Source organism: Actinia tenebrosa, unplaced genomic scaffold (assembly GCF_029948245.1).
Source record: "Actinia tenebrosa isolate PJP-AT-01 unplaced genomic scaffold, QUT_ActTen_1.0 PGA_scaffold3__52_contigs__length_22856419, whole genome shotgun sequence".
Lineage (NCBI taxonomy): Eukaryota > Metazoa > Cnidaria > Anthozoa > Actiniaria > Actiniidae > Actinia > Actinia tenebrosa.
Window position 1 is genome coordinate 16343095 of NW_028292580.1, and position 13374 is coordinate 16356468.

The 13374-nt window shown below is 37.4% G+C and overlaps 2 protein-coding genes across 2 annotated transcripts; both read left to right on the forward strand.

Moving 5' to 3' along the window:
* Window positions 1-656: 656 nt before the first annotated feature.
* On the forward strand, window positions 657-3094 carry LOC148908746 (hemicentin-1-like). The gene is made up of 3 exons (XM_089035109.1): window positions 657-1327; window positions 1670-1769; window positions 2191-3094. Exons 1-3 carry the CDS (start codon window positions 674-676, stop codon window positions 2733-2735), a joined length of 1299 nt encoding a protein of 432 aa, XP_088891235.1. The 5' UTR covers window positions 657-673; the 3' UTR covers window positions 2736-3094.
* A 609-nt stretch (window positions 3095-3703) lies between these two features.
* Window positions 3704-12775, forward strand: LOC116305936 (uncharacterized). The gene is made up of 10 exons (XM_089035570.1): window positions 3704-4225; window positions 6340-6515; window positions 7007-7124; window positions 7616-7936; window positions 8820-8881; window positions 9149-9264; window positions 9791-9834; window positions 10621-10704; window positions 10849-10953; window positions 11454-12775. The coding sequence occupies exons 1-10, from the start codon at window positions 3883-3885 to the stop codon at window positions 12050-12052; spliced, it is 1968 nt and encodes a 655-aa protein (XP_088891696.1). The 5' UTR covers window positions 3704-3882; the 3' UTR covers window positions 12053-12775.
* The last annotated feature ends 599 nt before the right edge of the window (window positions 12776-13374 follow it).

Here is a 13374-nt window from a genome sequence, read left to right on the forward strand (position 1 = left end):
TTGGCAAGCAAATTCAAGTCTTACAAAGACATAAGAAACTAATTAATACTGATGCCAAAGTCAAATTATATAATGCCTATTTTTTACCTCATTTAGATTATTGTTCTATTGTATGGCATCATTGCGGGAGAGGTAATTCAACCAAATTAGAAAAACTTAATGAACGCGCTTTGCGTTTTATTTATAATGATCATAAAAGCACATATGAGGAATTATTGTTGCGTATTAATCATCCTACTTTGTATAATAGGAGAATGCACAATATTTTAATATTAGTATTTAAGGCTCTGCACGGACTGGTTCCTGAATATATTTCTAAGTTATTTACACTACGTAATTGTAGCATTAATTTACGGGGTGATAACATTCTTATAGTACCTAGAGTAAACACCACTAGTTATGGTCTTCATTCTTTGGCTTATCAGGGTAGTAAGTTATGGAATTCTCTTCCAAACAACATGAGATTGTTGTACGAATTAAGTAAATTTAAATCGGAAATTTCCAAAGTCAAATTTGATATTGACTGTTGTACCTTTTGTAGAGGATAATTCTATTTTAATTTTATTTTACATATATACATATATTTATTTCATTGTTTACATCCATATTTTTATATTAGCATCATGTAATTTTAATTTTTAGTTTAGGTTATTTATAACTTGGAGATATTAGCATGTACTTGCTATCTTGTAATTCAAGTATAAATAAAGTTATTGTATTGTATTGTATTGTATTTGGAGGAGGCGATTGCCGAGAACCTACATTCAAGGGAATTATCGAAGCCATTGACAAGGGAATACCATACACAGTCTCTCCTATGTACGTCTTTACCGACGCTCCTTCCAAGACCCTAGGACACTACACAAGCGACGACGCAATCGGATTATCCCTGGAATACATCATTTCCATCAACTTTTTCTTCAGTAAATATGGATGCTCGGACCCAAGCAAGGATAGTGATTATAATATCGCAGTTGAGGATACAGGTGGTGTAAAACTCTTTTTTCGATCGCCTTTATCTTTCGCGAAGACAGAAGGGTTAGTGAAGGCTGATATGGATGGCTCGGCGATTATTTCATCTGGGGGAGGACGTGGGGTGACTTTACCATCGCGTATCGAGTTTCCTGTGGACAGTAGCATACGAAGAATAATTGTGGCTGTTTCAGCAAGTTCGTACAATGGCTTGTTGAGCCTTATGGATCCTAGTGGAAACAACGCGCCAAATCTATTGAGATTGCACAAAGGGATGCTTTGGGTCATCGAGAATCCTGCTAATGGGACGTGGGCATTGAATGCACGATCTAGTGTCAAAGATCTGGTTTATATGGTAAACGGTTTTATATCAGACTGACAGCAAACGTTGCATTGACATACATTAGTAATTTGTAGGTCTCAAAAATATATTTCAATTTTGGTATTTTTGAGTGAACATTCTTCTAGAATGTAATTTTACTTTAAATTGTATTCTAGGCATCGAGAGGAAAAAGGGTGTAATTTGTTGGGAGGGAAGGGGATTGCAATTTAGGGGGCACTTGTTGTTATTGTCCCCCTAAATACGTTAATAATGCAACTTCACTTTCCACGAGACCAAGATTGGGGCCTCCATCCCGGCTGTTATTGTTGCTTTTGCTACAGACATTAATGGTCATATCATTTTTTTTCTTTACAGATTAAAGCAAGTGCTATTGCCAACATTGACTTTGATTTCATGTTTGTCAGGACTGTTCAGCCATCAGGAGAAAAACTCGAGATATCTAACCCTCTTAGAGGTAATATCATCTTGGCAGCACCTTCACCTTCACCTTCAGCAAGTTGCAACTTGCAACAAAAAATGGCCAGACAATAGGCCTTCTTTTGCTTGGGCGTAATGTTTTCCCATTTCATGATCAGACCACGTGTCATTCTCTAGAGAATAAGATTCTTTGTTTGAGTCGTATCCTTCTCATGCGCTACAGGTAAACAGAGAAAGGATACTTCAGGGAATGACACGTGAAATAATGAAATATCTGAAATAGGAAAAACATTACACCCAACGCCCATGCAAGCTACAGAAGTCTATTGCAAGTACACGACGATCAAAATAACTGGTTTGCGAGCACTTAGCACAGTTCTAGGATGCTACGTGGTTCAGAACAAAATGGAGGGAAAATTGTTTAGATATTTCCATCATTTTTCATTTTTTTATTCCAGGGGAGAAAGCAACAGCCAAGATATTTATTCCACAAATGTGGCGACTCAACGAAGCATCGTTACGACTCGACCTTATCAACAGCGCACAAGGAAGCATCTCGCAATTAAAATTAAATGACAGCACCATCACCTTCGACCTTCCTGCTGACCAGTCCTTCAAGATACGTCTAAATGGCAACACACGTGACGGGGAGTCATTCATGAGGACGTCACGTGTCATCAGACCGCAGGCCGCAGTCATCCGGGCTCAGATCCTTGAAGACATGCAAACAGTCAAGCGCGGTAAAATCTCGTACTTTCGCGCCTTAATCGATCACATGGCTGATAACGATATGGTTTTTACAGTGCAAGGTTCTTCATCTACACCAGGAGTATTCTTGACTATGAGGAGATCTGTTAGGGTTAGGAAGGGAAGACCAGGGTTTATTCCTGTGTTTGTTGTTACTCGACTCTCAGTGTCTGCTGGTACTGTTGCTAAGATAAAGATAAGCGCAAAGAGCGAAAATGTTAACATTAATCTTTTAGCTAAAGTTATGGTAATTTAATGCAAAATTGGAAAAAAACTGAAATAAAACTGTTGAAAGGCGCACGATGCATGCTACAAACCGTGAAAAACATGACCCTTGTGTGAACTCAGTATTAGATCTCAAAATTTTCACACTTTGGACTTAGGACGACTTAGGACAGCTTCCAGTGTCGTAGAACTCGGGATGTGTGAGTGCGCGTTTCGGAGCAAAAATTCCCAAAGTATCCACAGAAAATTGATCAGTAAAAGCACCCTTTCTAGGCATTTCTGACACAAAATGACATGTAGAATTAAGGAGTAATGATAAAAAGGTAAATCATACACCGTGAAAAGATGAAAAAACTTACTGACGTTTCGGACGCTAGTCCTTCGTCGGAGTAAAAGGGGACGAAGGACTAGCGTCCGAAACGTGAGTAAGTTTTTTCATCTTTTCACGGTGTATGATTTACCTTTTTATCATTACTGTTTCATTAGAAACACCGACGCAGCTCACGCTAGTTTTTTATCTAGTTATCTCTTCTTATAGAATTAAGGCGAAAAGCATGTACCACTATTGAATACCTTGGCGTATCCCCTTCATAGTAAAGTGTTTCGTTCCATTAAAAAGGGAAAGGTACAGGTAATCCATTTCTCATTATTTAACGCGTAGCGTCTCCCCTTTCCATTTGTTTTCCCACAGGGGTATTCGATAGTTAGTATGCGAAAAGCAAGGGCAAACCCACAGTTATATGATAAAGTTAGGAAATCATAGTTAGCAATCTAATTCACGCCATAACTTTCTCCCATTGTGTGCCTATGTTTTACATAAACGTTGTAATATATTATCCTGTTTCCGAATTACAAAAATCGTTAAAAATTGTTTTATTTTGTCTTTATTCCTCTTCGATAGTATTTGATTAGTGTCCATGTCGCGCGCTGTCATCTTAAGCACGTGATTTATGTAGCCCACGTTCTTTAGGGATTGCGGTTTCTCGTGACCCGGAAAATACTTTCTTGTGAAGTGTTTCAGTACTCTTTCCTTTTGTTACGTATATAATACGACTATTTGTACTTGTACAGAATATTGCACCACAAAAACACCAAGGCTTATTGGGATCGTGCTGGAAAATGCCATCTGGTAGTCTACATTGGTTCTCATCTTGTGTTTTTAAAACCTTAAGAGATTAATGATGTCGTGGTTATGGAGCATTTGGATGATTTGTTTATTTTGCTTTAGTCTAAGTACTTCAGCTGAAGCTGCCAACCAAATAATTATACGTCGAGGTTACTTGCTATCGCCATATACTAGTCACGACTTTTTTAATTATGCAGCTAGCATTTGTGGTGAAGAAAGTGTCGTTTACGAATGGTGCAATGAAAAAAATGCCGAACAACCAACTAAGGAATCATTAAATCCCCTATGGCCTATATGTTCTTGTCAATGTAAATATGATTTTAAAACATTTCTTTCAAAAGAAGAAAAATGTGTGAACATTTCTTATTTGAAAACTCATGAGGATTTTGGAAGTGGTAAGCGTATGTGAGTTGTATTTGTAAAATCATTTGCCGGTCTTCATGCATTTTGTATTTAAAAATAGCTTGCTGAGGGCTGGTTCACACTTTAACATAAGCATCGACATAAGTGTAAGAAACACAAGTGTGGACCAGGCTTGCACAAAGCATAAGCATAAGCATAAGGAATGGAAACTTTTCCATTTTTTTCTGCTTCTGCTTCTGCTTCTGCTTGTGAAATCCAAAATGTGAACTTGGCGCATATATGCATAAGCATATAAAGAATTACAATAGTACTTAATTTTCTATGCTTATGTTTATGGTTATGCCTATGCTTGCAAAACCGGGCATACATAAGCATAAGCATAAGAATTATAATAGTACTATGTTTCTTATGCTTATGTTTATGCTTAAGTTGAAGTATGAACCAGCCCTAAATAAAGTTCTTGTTTTGATTTCTCAATATTTCTTAATTACTATATAACAAAACACATAATGTCTGGTCCCTATATCATTTTGAATATATTAATTTAGTCTCAACAAATGTTGTTTGGTAGTTGATGAACTTTTTGGTAATGAAATATTAAGTCATGTTTTTGAGGGGTTTTGAGACATTTGAAAATTTGCTTTGCTCTTTCTATGTATATGTATTGGGAAGATATGCAACAGAGCCTCCAACATTTCACACCAACCCCTACTTTGAGCCCCATATCTTTGAAATAACAAACGTCTCTGAAAATTTACCACTAGAAATCCATTCTCTAATAAGAGGTCTTAGAAAAACATTTTTGTCCATGTGATACCGAGAAATTAATTTCAAAAGCGAGACATGCATATGCATGGAATTCCATTGAATCCAAAAATCATGAAAAATATTTACAGAAAAAAACAAAACATTTCATTACCAAAATGTTTCTCAACTACCAAACAACATTCATAGAGACATTAAAAATGATATAGCAATTAAGGTAGTTTGGGACTCACACTTCCCCTCGATACAATTTTTAAAAACTTTTTCTACTTAAAGACTAATATATATAAAAGTCAAAAATGCAATAAAAAATAGGGGCCACTGTGCTCGTTTTAAACTGTGGGGGTGGTATTAGGCCAATTTTTGCCCTATTCGAGCTAAAAAAATGGAACATTAAATTTCCGGGAAAAAAAATGTTAACAAAGTGTATATGATTTTTATAAATTTGCTTTATTTTTCCAGCCAAAATACTCTTCACGCTATACTTTTCATAAATTTATTCCATTGGGACGGTATGGGTTGAGCTATTTCATGGAGATTTGAAAGTGGTGCTCCATGAATTTCTTGTTTACATCACCTCAAAAAACATCAAAATTACTTTTTAAATGTTTTGCCTTCGAAGACCATTTAATTCTTATCAAAAATTTAAAAGATTGTTTTGTGTGCAATGTAAAAATTTAAAAAAAGTTGGGTGTCACCGTCCTATATTCAGAGCTATAAGCTAAAAACGTGTGAAAAATCTTATGATTTCAATGTTTTGGCCGCGTGAGCATGGGCACTAACTGCTATTAAGGCCTGTATGTATTGTTATCATATGACCCGTACGGCCCTGCTCGCGCGCTCTAATAAAACCATTGGAAAAAGTCACATGATGGGGGCCGGACGGGTTGACGTAAGTGGGCCGGAAAAACCCGTCCGGCCCTGCTCGAATCCGCGCGCTTTCTTTTTCTTAATTATTTTTATTTTCGTGAGGGTCATATGATAAAATGCTTATTGACTGAGTTAGGTTGGGCTGTACGGGAAAATATTTGGCTCTCGGTCATTTGTACGGGCCTCGCTGCGCTCGGTCCGTACGACATGACCTCGAGCCAAATATTTTCCCATACGGCCCTCCCACTCAGTCAATAAGTACATATTATTGAATTTTTTTGAACCGAAACTCTGCGAATGGCCATATTTCGCCTCTAACATGCGTTTTCATTTGACTGGCATCGGAAATTTTATTTCAATTTACATGCGCGAGCTGGATGCGCAGTAGCAAGGGTCCCTCATTAAAGTCCTCATGAAAGCATATTTTCAAGCCTCGTGACATCACAGCACACTTAACTCTATACTTAGGTTACTTGGTGATTCACTAAGATTACTATCTTCGTTGTTGCAGGTACATACAAATTCAATCCCCAAGCAGATTTCACTAAAGCTAGTAGCATTCAACTTATTGCACCTAGCACATTGCCAGGGTGTCAGAATTGTAAAGTACATGAATCAATGTACTTCAAGAAAGATGGTTGGAAAGATACTGGCCATGGAATTAAAATCAAAATTAACAACAGATGTGTAAGTGAATTTTCTCTGAATTAATTTAAAATATTTAGTAAGTTGCTGTAATTCCCAAAAGAATAAAACAGACATGCTGGTTGATATATATCAAAAGATCCCAAAACGAAAAATATTTTTTAAAATTCAATCAAGATGGTAACTATAAAAACTAGTGTTCTTTAAACTTTACAGGATCTATAGTCTCTACACAGGGAACCCGGCTTTTGGAGCCTGGTTGCATTAAATGATTACTTTGAAATACCTTTGCTTATTATGAGAACTTTTTTATTTGAGAACTTTCAAAACATCACGAGTATCTATAAATTCCAAATTGTACGAGAAGATTAAGCGACATTTTGTTTATAATACACTTAACAAAATCGAGCATCTTAATTGGGACTCTAAAGAGTATGATTTGGGATTTAATTTTTCTCCTCTTGTCCAATCAGAATCAAGTAATTTTGTAGAGCGTATTATAATGTAATTAACTAGTATTGATTTTTGGACAGATATTGTCCTGGAAATCGGGATCTCAAGAACTAGTTGGCAAGTTATTGAAAATCCAGCTGAAGAACTGCATTGATCATGTATTAAATAAGTTATTCTTTTTGAAATCAAATGGAAGCTGTAAGTACAAATTATTTTTGATATACTTTATAAATGTACATTTTAAAGAATGTTACAATTTTCTAAGTTCAATTATATAATTATGATATTACAAATTTTTTTGTAGAAGAAGTAGGTAAAAATATAATATATAATAATTAATGAACAAGGGACTAGGAAGTTTTGAATTTGGACAAGCAAATTAAGACTTACTACTACTATTGTTAAGTGCGACTTGCTTGGTGTCTAGTTTGTTAACATTTAAATGATGGTCAATCAAAGAACTGCAGAAGAAAAAAAAAACTTTATAAGAGTAACAAAGTGGAGTTCATTATGCCCATTAGTGTATTTGTAAATATGTGGGGTCACATTTTTTTATAACCATGAAGTTAAGAGGGAATCCAGTTTTTAAAAAGTTTCTATTATCTTAGAAATTACACTCCCCGTTTCCCTGAAAAATATGTTCCTTAACATTTGTATATATATGCCAGTAAGTTTTCCACTTTATGCAGACATTATTGATGTACCAACACCCACTTCTTCTACTGTGGCTGCAACCATTTCATCTTCTATGGATCCCACTGAGACAACTACATTTACTTCCTCTTCTACACTCACTGTTACTCCAACTCCAGCTTTAAAAACATCCACTCATCAAGTACCAGAATTTACTTCCTCTTCTACATGCACTATTACTCCAACTCCAGCTTTAAAAACATCCACTCACCAAGTACCAGAGTTTGTAACAACACCACAAGTGTCTCCTACAAGAACATTTGTAGTATCTTCACATGTATGCAGCAGTGGTGATATTTGTCCAAGTTCAAGCTCAGGTTTGTATGAAGTTTATCCTAACAGGCCATTTGGTAGTGCTTAGAATAAAGACATGATACTAAGAATAGAGCCTTGTATTTGAAACATTACCTAAGGTACAGTCAAAGTACTACAACCATGACCTTTTCTGCTGCAATTTATACTATGCATACTATTAAAATTGATATTGGAATCTTGGGATCATGGTCTGGTTTACATCATATCCTCACTTCTAGATCTCCTATATATATCCCCATTCATTAGGGAAAAACAGGCTCTCACACAGCTTAGTAACTGAGCTTAACATAAAGGCATCACACAAGGTTCTTCTTTTTATTTGCTTTTCCTTTCTTTTGGATTATTTGTAGAAAAGGGACAATGCTTCAAAAAGTTAGGCTGCATTCATAATGTATAACAGAGGGGGGCCAAGTGAAATCTTTAAATGACAAAGAAAATTCTAAAGACTCCCTTGAAGTCCACCCAAAAATAGCTATCCCCCAGGCAATCTCTCGTATCTCCTAAACATTTTGCACCCCCCCCAATTCTCTTATAAAAAATTTCAACCCCCCCTCCCATTTTACTGGTAAAAGTTTTTCTGATCCCCCCTCTCTGCCATACATTATGAACGCAGCCTTATGACATTGTTTTTCTTTTACTAGTTGAAATACTAGTTAGAACACTAGAACGTTTAATATTGTAACCGTCATGATCTATCAATCTATCCATACTCATCTGCTGGAAGGGTTTCTTCCAGAAAAATTGAGGACAAGGGGGCAATTATTTTGTTAAATATAAAGAAAATTTGAGTTTAATTTGGAAAACCATTGTTTAAAGTTATGGGAATGGGATATTGTTGCATCACTGATAATTTCACCCAACTTAAACTACCAAATTTAATTCCAGTTGCAGTTCTTCTGCCTACAACAGCAATTCAGTCACCCACTAATAGAACTCTTGGTTATCAGGTATAAACAACTTTCATTTACACGTTATGTTATGAGTTATTATCGACAAAATAAGGGACTCTGGAGCAGACTCTTGGGCCTAGTGCATCCCATCCATGGATGTACAGTACACACCCAAATAGCCATTCCAGTGAAAAATAATTTTTCCAAAAACAAGCAAAAATAATTGCGCTTTGTTTATTTTTAATCTTGCTTGAAAATATATCCTTACATCGCTGACATTTTTATTGCTTTAAAGTTTCTTCTTTTTGATCCATTTTTTATCAGAGTTCTTTGGGTTCTTCAACTTGGGCTATTATAGCAGCAGTTGTTGCCTGTATTGTAGTTGGTGGAATCGTAGCACTTTTTGTTGTTTTGAGAAGACGCAGACGTGCCAATTCAAGGTAACACTGAGAGTATTGGACTATTCATTCTCGTACCCAAAGCCTTCTCAGCTTTCTAACGAAAAATCGAAAAATCTATTTTTTGGTGAGAAAGGTCTGGGTACGAGAATGTGCACTATTAGTATCGGTATAGCCATATTGCACAAATACTCCAGTTTCGACTTGTCTTTGCTCAGCCTTAGCCTCAGTTGTACGTTAAAATATTCAACCATTCATCCAAAACCCGTGGCAATTTAATCAACTTGCAATTGAGGCTAAGACTGAGCAAAGGTGAACTCAAAATGGGAGTATTCTTTTAACTATGGTCTAGTTAAATAGCATTAGTACAGATAATGTCAGCACTTTTGTTGTGTTTATTTTTTGGGGCAAAACTCTGCGGAAAAACGGACTACCAAAAGAGCATGTCCACGACTTCTGGATCAAGAAAAAGAAAATCATAAAAAATAGGGGAATACTTAGCCGTAGCCCATAGTAATAGAAGTAGTACTTGCTATCAGTATTAACCAATTCATTTTTTTTGTTATAGGGCAAGATTCTCCAAAGATCCAGCCAAAGTGCCCACACCAGATAGTAAGTTGGTTTGATTATGAAATAAGTATGCTTGATTCGTAGGGTTGCATGTAAGTATCAATAATAGACTGTTTTGCCGTAACTTGACATAATCCTCTCCTTTCGGTGGATCTGTAGGTTCAGTGCTAATGCACCTCATCTCTGTATTCAAGAAGCATATATTAGTCTTTAGTAAAAATATACAGGTGATTATTGAAAATCTCGCATGCTGATTGGTCGCGAAACTCACACTATCACACGATAATCATGACCAGCCGCTTTGTTGCTGTTACCGGAGAAAAATGTCTTTTATCTTCTTTTTTTCTTTTGTTTTGAAAGAATCACCTGTGTATTTATACTAAAACAATTATTTGCCTCAGCCTCGGTGAATATCGGAGAATGTTTACCTCGCCGCTCGAAGACTCTTGTCTCGGTAAATATTCCCCGATATTCACTTCGCCTTCGGCGAATAATTGTTAAATAAAGGTCAGCGGTAGATCCAAGGGGAGGGTCAGGGGGCGCAGACTCCCTTGTCATTTACTGAGGTTCGACTTTTTTTGTTAACCTGGATAATTTAGTTTTGCCACATGTTTGAATTAAATTCTGTATTTTCGCATAAAATTATTTTTAATATGTAACCAGAGGTGAGGATAGAAGTAAATGGTTGTGAAAAGGTCAGACTGGTTTTGGGCAACCTCCCCCTCTCCCCCTCCCTCCCTCCCTCTCAAAAATTCCTGGATCCGCCCTTGAAAGGTTTATGATGAAAGGCCTAACGAACCTAATATGGCATATCCTATTTGTATGTAGCTGACAATCCAATGTACGGCCATAACCGAGGAGATGTGATTTCACTGCCAAACCGACAAAGCGGCCACACACAGAAGGACGAAGGTATGTACGCTAGCCTATGTAGCATCTTTTCTCCAACAAGGAATCGAGGGTCTCAGCCTATTCCTGAGGTGCTGGACGTCGCTGTTGCCGAGTGCTCTCACGTCATTATTTCATTTTCCTAATTGGGATATATTTATTTTACAGATGAGGAATATGATTATGCTACGGTGGATGGTGTTCGCAGTGATCATCAAAAACCATCCACACCAATATATCAGAGTTTGATCAAAGACAATGTAGGAGGTTCAGGTAACTAAAGGCCCTGTTACGCGTTGAAACTTTTAGCTGAAACTTGTGTGCAAAGGCATTGCGAGACAAGTTTCACGGGGGTTTTAAACGGCGCAGTTTCGTCCTGAAACTTGTTCGCGACACAAGTTTCGGTTGCAGAAGTAGAAAGCAGTTCTGCTTTTCGTGAAACTTTCTCGCGACGAAAGTTTCACAAAGCTGGTGTGTTACACGATGAAATTGCTTCTGAAACTTGTCTCGCAGCGCTGTTGCACACAAGTTTCACCTAAAGGTTTCAACTTGTAACAGGGCCTTAACGAGTACGATCCATCATATTGAATCTCTTTTACGTCCAGTGCGATTGAATTTGAAAAGACAAAACATAGCCAAAGCCTTACTATTATAAGAGATAAAATTCATTGTTTTGTCTTCCAAATTGAGCTCGTCTGGAAATTGCTGAAATGGATTCATCAGATTGCTAAGGTATATTAAGATTTTAATCTAGATTTTTTTTTCAATATCAGTGTATGACCCACTGAATAAAGTAGCTACAACACCCATGGAATACTCGTATAACCATCTACAGCATCCCCAATACAACCCTCCTCGTTCCAAGATTGACCCACTATACAACACCTTAGAGATACCAGACGATGACGAATATCAGGAACCTGAAACACAAATCATTGACAATCCGACAGGAGTCTCAGAACCTGTGTACAATGTGCTAGAGGGTCCAGATGCTAATTCAGCCCCACATGATGATGACCCTGTATACAATGTACTGGAAGACCCAAATACTAACCAAGATAATGACCCTGTATATAACGTTCTCGAGGGCCCTGATGATGATTATGATAATGCTCCAATAGACGATGATCAAAATATTCCAGCATCAGGACAAGATAATGTTACATATTCTTCCACCATTGATCTCAACATACCACAATCTCCGTCTTCTCCTGACTATGACGTACTCGAGGACCCTGAAGGTGCGCTTCCGGATTCGACGTACCAGCCCCTCAGTATAAGGGTCCACAGGCAGGATGACGTGTATCAAACATTGGACAGAGCATCACAGTCCATTTATCAGACACTTGAGCCAAATGATAGCAAGGCATAGATGAAAAGCAGAGATACTACTAAAAGATTGTGGAAGGATGGCCAAGTACGAAACGAACTATGCTGCAAGCAACTAACGAGAATAGCAATTAGATGGCGTATGTAACTAACATAAGCTAACCCGAATGCTAAAGCTTGAAAAGATAACGGACTACACGTAAACAAACCTCTCGTTTTCCCATCTCAAATACAGATGTGGCCGCTAACTAGAAGCTGAGATGCAGTATTCACTAAAATACTGTACACCACATCCCCAGAGAGGGAGGGGATAGGATACGCCGTTGGGCACACGCTAGCAGCAACAGACACAGACATCACATTTGGCGCAGGAAGCTCGATCTCAAGGGTTCAGTGTACGCTAACTATGCCAGCCTCTTCCCAACCCGGGGGGGGGAACTCCGGGAAAAAAGTACCGGAGGTGCTCGTCGGAAATTTTCAGAAAGACCCTTAAAAGATACCGGAAGTCTTTAAAAAAGGGCGTGGCTGAATGATTTTTAACCCCTAAGAGATACCACGACAAATAGTATTAAATTAAAAGCGCCTAGGATAAGCCATATCGATGTGCGCTTCTCTCCTTTCCCGACACCCTAAGAGATACCAGAAAATGCTGATTTTCAAAAATTAGCATTTAACACCCTAAAAGATACCAAATCGATATAAAGATACCGAATTTTTACCACTAAGAGATACGACGAGCATCCCCGGTACCTTTTTCCCGGAGTCCCCCCCCCCCCCCCCCCCCGGGAAAATGAATACCCCCCCCCCCCCCCCATCTTGACGTCATTCTAAATCCTTGTCTTGATTCGCTCGGAGAGCCCAATTGAAAATCTGGTGTCCAAGTAAAAAAGAAAAACATAAAGTAATCAGTAGACTTTAAAGCCTTTACGCTAATATTTTATAGAGTTGTTTTACTTAACCCGTGAGTAAAAAGACTTGTCACGTGTGATGCATAACCACTCCAAGGTTATATATCATTCATAATTATTTTATTTCAAAAATTTATAGTCCGCAAATATCAATTATAATATAATGTTAATCTGCGCAGTGTTACAGTCCTTTCACACGCGCAATCGTCGACGCGACAAAGTAGGTTTTGGTAAATGTCAATCAAGGCGTTTCCATTCCATCCCATCCCATTCCATTCCATTCCAAAGCTAGGTAGGTGCCTCTCAAAACTTTCACAGCCGCGTCTTGCAACAACGTCATGGAAACACTTTCATTGACTTACGACAAAATCTTTTTTTTTTAAAGAAACAAGAATATATACTTCCAAACTAGGAAATAAATAATTTAACATAAAAATGGTTTGCAAAAAAAAAAAAA

Excerpts from the sequence above, each read along its gene's own strand:
- LOC148908746 (XM_089035109.1), top strand. The coding sequence starts at position 674 with ATGTACTTGCTATCTTGTAATTCAAGTATAAATAAAGTTATTGTATTG. Across the intron at positions 1,328-1,669 it reads TCAAAGATCTGGTTTATATG|ATTAAAGCAAGTGCTATTGC; the intron begins GTAAACGGTTTT and ends TTTTCTTTACAG. Across the intron at positions 1,770-2,190 it reads GATATCTAACCCTCTTAGAG|GGGAGAAAGCAACAGCCAAG; the intron begins GTAATATCATCT and ends TTTTTATTCCAG.
- LOC116305936 (XM_089035570.1), top strand. The coding sequence starts at position 3,883 with ATGATGTCGTGGTTATGGAGCATTTGGATGATTTGTTTATTTTGCTTT. Across the intron at positions 6,516-7,006 it reads TCAAAATTAACAACAGATGT|ATATTGTCCTGGAAATCGGG; the intron begins GTAAGTGAATTT and ends ATTTTTGGACAG. Across the intron at positions 9,835-10,620 it reads CAAAGTGCCCACACCAGATA|CTGACAATCCAATGTACGGC; the intron begins GTAAGTTGGTTT and ends ATTTGTATGTAG.